Here is an 8,672-nt window from a genome sequence, read left to right as displayed (position 1 = left end):
GGAAATTACAATCCGAAATCCTTTCTTGTTTCCCCATCAACTCATCCTGGAATTTCCTGGCTGGAAAATCGCCCGGGATCCAGCGCCAGGATCAATATTTATCCATTTCCAGGGGTTTTTGGATATCCTGGATTTCACAAGTGGAATAAAAGCTCGAAACCTCCACCCAGGAATGGACCAAAAAATTTATTTCCAAGTGGGGAAAATCCCTGGAAAAATGAACTTTGGTGTTGAAATCCTCATCCAAGGAGCAGGAATTATCCCGAGCCGCTCCTCGGGCAGGGCCGGAATGACTTGGAATTTTCCAGGGAGGTCCCTGATGACCCTTGGATGATTCCAGCCCGGGGAATCCTGGCTTAGAGTGGAACTTTTGGGGATTTGTGGAGGCGGAATTCCCGATTTCCCCCCGTTTTTTGGTGGAGATGGGAGCGTCCCAAAGCTGCCCCCGTGGAATAATGGACACCGACCCAGGGGTGACCAGGGTGACCCCAAATCCGGGGATTTGGGATCTGATCCAGGGGGATTTGGGATCCTCCGGGGGGGATTTGGGATCTGATCCCAGGGAACGGGGCCAGCACAAGAGGGAACGGCCTCGAGCTGTGCCAGGGTTGGAGATTTGGGATGATTTTTCCATGGAAAAAGGGCTGGGAAGCATCGGGAGGGGCTCATGGAGGGCTGGATCCCATCCCAGGAGGGAATTCCTGGAGATTCCTCGGGATGACCAAGAGGGGAGAAATGGGGGGGAAAGGGTGAAAAAAAGGGGAAAAAAAGGAGAAAGGGAAGAGGGAGGAAAAGATGAAAAGGGACAAAAGGGGAAAGGGCGGGAATGGGAGAAAAAGGGGGAAAAGGGGATAAGGGAGGAAAAGGGGGAAAGGAGGAAGAAAGGGGGAAAGAGGAATGTGGGAGAAAGAGGAATGTGGGAGAAAGGGAGGAAAGGGGGCGTAAGGAAAAAAATCGGGGAAAAAAGGTGGGGAAAAGGAGGAAAAAAAAGGAGGGGGAAGGGGAAAAAAGATGAGAAAAGGGAGCTGCTCCCGGAATTCTCCCCCCGCCCCCCAAACCCGCAAAAAAACTCGGGATTTTTTGGGTTGGCCAGGCCGGGACGCCGCAGAGGAAGGATTTGGAATTCCAGCCTGGATTCCTTCGCCCCAGGCGCTTTTGTTCCCGCTCCCTGGCGGCCCCCGCCCCCGGCTGCGGACAAACGGCCGGCGGCGGCTTCCCACGGGCGGGGGGCGGCCAACAAAGGGAGCCCGCGGACCCGCTTCTGGCCGGCCCGGTGACGTCATCCCGTGTGCGGTGACGTCATCATGTGAGGTGACATCATCCCGTGCAGTGACAAAAACCAATTCCGACAAATCCCCGACAAAATTCCACCTGGGGGAAGAATTTTCCCTGAAATCCATCCCTCTGCTTCCTCCTTTTCCTCCTTTTCCTCCTTTTCCTCCTCTTCCTCCTCTTCCTCTCCCTCTCCTTCCTCTCCTTCTCCTGCTCCTCGTCCCCTCCAAGGCCGGGTCGGAGTCCCCTGGGCTGAGGGAAGCTCCCTGCCCGTGGGAATTTTTGGGATTTAAGGTCCCTTTCCATCCCAAACTGTTCCAGAATTCCATGGGCTGCTTTGGTCGGGATGTTTGGGACAAATCCTCCCCTGGCCCGGGTTTTTCCATGGATTCCCCATCCCTGGAAGTGTCCAAGGCCCGGCTGGGACAGAGGGATGAGCTTTCGGGTCCCTTCCCACCCAAACCCTTCGGCGGTCTGGGCTCAGCCTCGCTCCTCCCAAACCCAATCCCTGAGCCGGGAATTCTCTGGGATAACGCTCTCCTGGGCCACGTGACGCTTCCCTCGGAACACCGCAAGTTTCTGTTCCGAGGGTGGCCGCTGTCACCCGGGGGTGTCACAGCCCTCGCCCACTTCCGCTGCCTCTTCCTCTGCTGCCATCGCCGCTGGCGGCTCCGGTCCCTCCCCGCGCTCCGGGCGCCCATGGAGCTGCTTTGGATCCCGCTCCTCTCCATCCTCGCCTTCCCGCGCCGGGCCGGTGAGCGCCGCGCGCTCCTCCTCCCTCGGGAAGGAGATTTTGGGGCGCTTTTGGGGTTTCTGGGGCCGGGGGAGAGCGGGAGCACCAGAGGTTGGGGTGCGGGGCTGCCACGGAAACCTGTGGGGAGAGCGCCAAGGTCGGCCTCTGCTCCGGGCAGGGGTCACTCCATGGATTCCCCGTCCCTGGGAGTGACCTGAGGGGCGGAATGGGATGGTTCAAAGTTCCCTCCCAACCCAAACCCCTCCAGAATTCCACGTTTATCCTCCAGCTGCACGTCTGGCCAGGAGTTCCCTCTCCTGCTCAGCTCTCCGAGCTCGGGCTTTGCTGACCTCGGGCTTTGCCGACCTTCCCGACCTTCCCGACCTTCCCAAACTTCCTGACCTTCCCAAACTTCCCAAACTTCCCTACCTTTCTGACCTTCCCAACCTTCCCGGCCTTCCCGACCTTCCCGACCTTCCCAAACTTCCCAACCTTCCTGACCTCCCTGACCTTCCCAAACTTCCTGACCTTCCCGACCTTCCTGACCTTCCCAATCTTCCTGACCTTCCCAAACTTCCCAAACTTCCTGACCTTCCTGATGAGATCCATCCCCATCCATCCCTGGTCCACCCCTGGTCCAGATGTCCTCCCGACATCCTGCTCCCCCTTCAGCTCCTGCTCCTCTCCTCATCCCCTCCCGGTTTTTTGAGGTCTCAACTTGTCGTGTTTTTGGGCTGAAAAAAGGGGAATTGGGGGCGGTTGGGCCCCAGCCTTTCCCCGCAGCCTGGGAGGGGCTCCTATCCCCCGAGCCAGCCCTCGGCAGCGTTCATCAGCAGATGTCCGGAGGGTTTATCTTCCACCGGCAGCTTTTTCCTTCTCCGTGCTCCCGGAGACCCGGCTCTGCGTGTCCCAGAGCCGCCCGGGGCCGGGCGAGGCAGAAACCCCGAGCCCGGCCTCGGGGCTGAGCCGGGATCGGTTCCCTGTTAGAAAAACCGGGAAGGAAAACTCCATTCCCAGTCTAGACTGGGTGGCACGGGGTTCTTTGGAAATGGGAAGCTGCGAAAAGCAACGAGAAGGGCTCCTTCCTCCTCGGACGGGTGATCCGGGGTCACGGGAGGGGAGCGAGGGGCCGGAGGGATCGTGGGCATTTTCCAAAGGAGTGTGGGAGGATCCTCACCTCTGGTGTGGCGAGATCCTGCCTGGAATGGTGAGATCCCGCCTGGAATGGCGAGATCCCGCCTGGAATGGTGAGATCCCGCCTGGAATGGTGAGATCCCGCCTGGAATGGCGAGATCCCACCTGGAATGGTGAGATCCCGCCTGGAATGGTGAGATCCTGCCTGGAATGGTGAGATCCTGAGATCCCGAGATCCCACCTGGAATGGCGAGATCCCGCCTGGAATGGTGCCCCCACCACGGGAAGGTCACGGAACCGCTGGAGCGAGTCCAGAGGAGGCCCCGGAGCCGGGCAGGGCCCTTCCCTGGCAGGAGGCGGTCAGCCTGGAGAAGACATCCTGGAGAAGACATCCTGGAGAAGACAGACATCCTGGAGCAGTGCCCAGGGCCGGGCTGGACAGGGCTCGGGGGGCACGGGGGGTTTAGGAGTTGAAGGAGTTGAAGGATTTGAAGGATTTGAGGGTCCCACCCGACCCGAACCTGTCCGTGATTCCCTGATCCAGCTCCAGGGGCAGCTGGAGCTCCGTGTCCCGCTGAGGGGGCTCACAGTGACCCCCTCCCCTCCAGCTCCTCGTTCCCGTTTCCCTTTCAGTTCCCCTCCGGGCTCCGTCCTTGGCTCACGGCTCCGGGGGCCCGGCCTGGGGTGGCCTGGGGCTCCTCCTCCCCCAGGGACCCTTCCGTGAGCCCCCCGTGAGCCTCAAACACCCCCAGCCCCGGGGGGCTGCGTTCTCTGGGCTCAGCACCTCCATCCCACCGGGATCACACCTGGATCACACCTGGATCCCACCTGGATCCCACCTGGATCACACCTAAATCACACCTTCATCCCCACTCCAGCTGACCTTCATCTCACCTCCATTCCACCTTGAGCCCACCTCCATCCTACATTTTCTGCACCCTCATCCTCCTCATCCTCCTCATCACCTCATCCTCCTCACCTCCTCACCCCGCGTTCCCTCATCCCCTCCTCACCCTCATCCCCTCCTCACCCTCTCACCTCCTCACCCCGCGTTCCCTCATCCCCTCCTCACCCTCCTCACCCTCCTCACCTCCTCACCTCCTCATCCTCCTCACCTCATCCCCTCCTCACCTCCTCACCCCGTGTTCCCTCCCCGCTTTCCCTCCCCAGCCAGCGACCCCACCGAGCTGATCGGGGCCCTGGGCAGCTCCGTCACCTTCCGCAGCCGCAGCCGAGACGAGGGTCCGGCCTTCTGGGATTTCGGGGGTGACCCCATAGTGACGGTGCCAGACGAGGACGGCGCCGCTCCCGTGTTTTCCAAAGGATACAAAAAGCGATTGTCTGTCTCGGAGAGGGGCCGGGAGCTCAACATCTCCCGGCTGAGGATGGAGGACGCCGGGACCTACTCCGTGAGCATCAACGGGAAGAAATCCACCTTCACCCTGCAGGTGTACAGTAGGTGCTGCTCTTTTTGGGGTTTTGCCCTTTTGGGGGGTTTTTCGCCCTGCCCGAGGAGGTTCCTGACGCGGCCGTGCCCGCAGGGGAGCTGGCAGAGCCCACCGTCACCTGCGAGGCGCGGAACTGCTCGGGCGGGAGCTGCAGCTTCTCCCTGCGCTGCTCCGCGCCCGGCACCGGCCTCGGGAACGTCTCCTACACCTGGAGGGTCTCGGGGCGGCGGCGGGAAGGGGAATTCCTGGTGCTGCAGGAATCCTCCGGCCGGGAGCCGGAGCCGCTGACGTGCACGGCGCGGAACGCCGTCAGCAGCAGGAACGTCTCCGTCAGCACGGCCGGGATGCTCTGCGCAGGTGGGAGCCGGGAAAAGACTGGGATTGGGATGGGCTGATCCCAAATCCCTGAGAGCAGGGGAAAGATTGGGATTGGGATGGGCTGATCCCAAATCCCTGAGAGCTGGGAAAGACTGGGATTGGGATGGGCTGATCCCAAATCCCTGAGAGCCGGGGAAAGATTGGATGGGCTGATCCCAAATCCCTGAGAGCTGGGGAAAGACTGGGATTGGGATGGGCTGATCCCAAATCCCTGAGAGCCGGGGAAAGACTGGGATTGGGATGGGCTGATCCCAAATCCCTGAGAGCCGGGGAAAGATTGGGACGGGCTGGTCCCAAATCCCTGAGAGCCAGGTGGGATTTGGGGATGGGATTTGGGGTGGGCTCGGGATGCAGACAGAAGCTCTGACCCCTGTCCCTGTTCTCTCCCCTCGCCAGAAAACTCCACGCACTCTCCCGGCCCCGGTGAGCTGCCAGCCCTGTCCATGTGTTCCCGGGTGTCCCCGAGTGTCCCCGAGTGTCCCCAAGCGTTCCCAAGTGTCCCCGAGTGTCCCTGAGTGTCCCTGAGTGTCCCCGAGTGTCCCCAAGCGTTCCCAAGTGTCCCCGAGTGTCCCCGAGTGTCCCTGAGTGTTCCCAGGTGTCCCCGAGTGTCCCCGAGTGTCCCCGAGTGTCCCCGAGTGTCCGGTGCAGCTTTTCCCTGTCCGGCTGGGGAGCGGGATTGGGGAGCCTGGGCCCAGCCCCCTCCAGCTGCTCCCAAAACCCTTCCCAGGGAATGTCCAGGCTCTTCCCGGAGGTCCCGGGGCCGGGGCAAGGAGTGGCGGCCACAAACGCGACCCCGAGGGGTTCCAGCTCCATTTGGGAATCTCTTCCCATGGAGTGTCCCGGTCTGGAGCCGTGTCCCGGTCCCAAACCCGCCCGGCCGCGTCCCCGTGTTCCCTGCTCCCGGTGATCCCATCCTGGAGTGCTCCATGGCTCCTTCCCAACACACCTGCTCCGGGATTTGGGGGATTTGGGGCGTTTGGGGGGTTCTGGGGATTTTGGGGGGTTCTGGGATTTGGGGATTCAGGGATTTTCCCACTGCTGCTTCTGCCAAGCCTCTGCCCCGGCTTGGGTCGAGTTCTCCTGGATCCAGGGACTGGGGAGGGATCGGAATTCCCTCCGCCCCCCGGCCAGGGAGAGCTGGATTTATTTGGGATGATCCCACGGGATCTTCTCCCTTTTCCAGACGCCGTCTCGGGCAGCTGGGTCAGGATCGGGCTGGGAGCCGGGCTCGGAGTCGGGGTGGGGTTGTTGATTTTCCTGGTGCTCCTCCGCAAATCCAAAGGTGAGAGCGGAAAATCATCCCTGGAGGCCCGGGGAGCAGGAGGAGGGAGCCGGGAGGGGATGGATTTGGGTGGATTTGGGATGGATTTGGGATGGATTTGGGTGGATTTGGGGCGGATTTGGGATGGATTTGGGATGGATTTGGGTGGATTTGGGGTGGATTTGGGATGGATTTGGGTGGATTTGGGTGGATTTGGGGTGGATTTGGGATGGATTTGGGTGGATTTGGGGCTGATTTGGGTGGATTTGGGGCTGATTTGGGTGAATTTGGGGTGGATTTGGGGCTGATTTGGGTGGATTTGGGGTGAATTTGGGATGGATTTGGGGCTGATTTGGGTGGATTTGGGGTGAATTTGGGATGGATTTGGGGTGGATTTGGGGCTGATTTGGGTGGATTTGGGGTGGATTTGGGTGGATTTGGAATGGATTTAGGTGGATTTGGGTGGATTTGGGTGGATTTGGGATTGGTTTGGGTGGATTTGGGTGGATTTGGGTGGTTTTGGGTGGCTTTGGGGTTCTCCTCATTCCCTCTCTTCCCCGCCCAGGCTGGAGGAAATTCCGCCTCTCCAAACCCAAGCCTACGGACACAGGTGGGATTTCGGGGAGGTTCCCCCTCCTTTTTCCTGGTGGGAACAGCCAGGGAATCGCATTTAGGGTCAGAGGTTTGGGATGGGAGCTGAAGGACCCCGACCCCGCTGTCCTGGCTGATCCCGGGGAATGATCCCGGGGGATTCCCTGCGTCCCAAATTCCCAAATTCCCAGATCCCCACATTCCCAGATTCCTGCTTTTTCCCCCTTGCAGCCGAGTCCATGACGGTGTACGCTGAGGTGGGCCCGTGCCAGCAGGTGAGAGCGGGGTGGGGACACCTGGGGACACCTGGGGACACCTGGGGACACCTGGGGACACCTGGGGACACCCTGGGGACACCCTGGGGACACCTGGGGACACCTGGGGACACTGAGGGACACCCTGGGGACACCCTGGGGACATCCTGAGGACACCCTGGGGACACCTGGGGACACCTGGGGACACCCGGGGACACCCTGGCCTCGGCTCGGGGCAGCAGCTCCGGCAGCGGATCCCTGGGGGGATCCCTGGATTTGGGATGGGTTTTCCCGGAATCGATCCCCAGGGCCTCCTCCCGCAGCGCGTCCCCGGAGCCGGAGCGGCGGGCGCGGGATCCTCCGGCACCGTGTACTCGCTGGTGAAGCGCCCGGAGCCGGTGAGCCCGGGCTGGGGACGGGAGATCCTGGGATCCCGGGCGCCCGAGGCGGGGATCGGCTCCACGAACCCGCCCCGAACCCGCCCCGCGCCCCTCTGTCCCCGCAGGACGGCGACAACGGCGCCGTGACCGGCCTGGAGCTGGTCTAGGGGAGCTGGAGCGGCTCGGAAGGACCGGGAGCCGGGCTCGGAAGGACCTGGAGCCGGGCTTGGGGAGCTGGAACTGGTTTAGAGGAGCTGGAACTGGTTTAAGAGAGCTGGAACTGATTTAAGGGAGCTGGAACTGGTTTAAGGGAACTGGAACTGGTTTAAGGGAGCTGGAACTGATTTAAGAGAGCTGGAACTGATTTAAAGGAGACAGAAGTGATTTAGAGGAGCTGGAACTGATTAAAGGGAGCCTGAACTGGACCAGAATGACCTGGAACTGATTTAAAGAACCTGGAGCTGGTTCAGAAGAAACCGGAGCTGTTATAAAGAGTCTGGAGCTGGTTCAGGAGGATCCAGAGCCGGTTTGAAGGATCTGGAGCTGGTTTAGGATGATCCGGAGCTGGTTTAGGAGGATCCGGAGCTGGTTTAGGAGGATCCGGAGATGGTTTGAGGGGTCTCCACTCCTCGGTCACAGACTCCCCGATGTGACTCTGGATCGGCTCCGGAGCAGCTCCAAAGTCCCTGATCCCACCGCGGACACGGACCCCACCGAGCTCATGGATTTCCTGGATATCACGGATCTCACGGATCTCACCCTCCCGGGATCTCCCCTTTCCCTCCTCATCGCTGCTGCCTCACTTTGGGATTTCTGGGAGGATTTGGGATCTCTCTCCTCGATTTTGGGATCTTTCTCCTCGATTTTGGGACATTTCTCCTCGATTTTGGGATCTTTCTCCTCGATTTTGGGATATTTCTCCTCGATTTTGGGACATTTCTCCTCGATTTTGGGATCTTTCTCCTCGATTTTGGCCACTCCCGGGGTCCAGGCTCCTTTTCCCACCCTCTCCCGCCAGGATCCGGGACCAAAACTCCCCAAACGCCGCGGGGACTCCCGGACAGGCCGGAGGAGACTCTGGGACGGGATTTTTCCATGGAATCCAGGAATTCCCGAATTCGGGAAAAGCCCTCCAGGTCACCCAAACCAAGGTCCAGGGGGTTCCTGGGACACCTCCAGGGATGGGGGGGCTCCAGCCCAGCCCCTTTTTTTTTCTGCAGA

The 8,672-nt window shown here is 60.7% G+C and overlaps 1 protein-coding gene across 2 annotated transcripts; it reads left to right on the top strand.

Moving 5' to 3' along the window:
- Positions 1-1,932: 1,932 nt before the first annotated feature.
- LOC120764265 (SLAM family member 7-like) lies at positions 1,933-8,672 on the top strand. 2 transcript variants are annotated; one of them, XM_058423778.1, is made up of 8 exons: positions 1,933-2,026; positions 4,310-4,594; positions 4,681-4,944; positions 6,149-6,247; positions 6,792-6,836; positions 7,049-7,092; positions 7,395-7,469; positions 7,577-8,672. In XM_058423778.1, exons 1-8 carry the CDS (start codon positions 1,972-1,974, stop codon positions 7,616-7,618), a joined length of 909 nt encoding a protein of 302 aa, XP_058279761.1. In that variant the 5' UTR covers positions 1,933-1,971; the 3' UTR covers positions 7,619-8,672. The 2 variants fall into 2 exon arrangements, with proteins under 2 accessions (XP_058279761.1, XP_058279762.1); XM_058423779.1 differs by lacking the exon at positions 7,395-7,469.

This window comes from Hirundo rustica, chromosome 29 (assembly GCF_015227805.2).
Source record: "Hirundo rustica isolate bHirRus1 chromosome 29, bHirRus1.pri.v3, whole genome shotgun sequence".
NCBI classification, from domain to species: Eukaryota; Metazoa; Chordata; class Aves; order Passeriformes; family Hirundinidae; genus Hirundo; species Hirundo rustica.
The sequence above is the reverse complement of the archived record's forward strand: the minus strand, read 5'-3'. Positions and strand labels throughout refer to the sequence as shown.

Coding starts and splice junctions, on each gene's coding strand:
- LOC120764265 (XM_058423778.1), top strand. CDS start 1,972: ATGGAGCTGCTTTGGATCCCGCTCCTCTCCATCCTCGCCTTCCCGCGC. Junction 4,945..6,148: donor GGCCGGGATGCTCTGCGCAG/GTGGGAGCCGGG, acceptor TCCCTTTTCCAG/ACGCCGTCTCGGGCAGCTGG. Junction 6,837..7,048: donor ACCCAAGCCTACGGACACAG/GTGGGATTTCGG, acceptor TCCCCCTTGCAG/CCGAGTCCATGACGGTGTAC.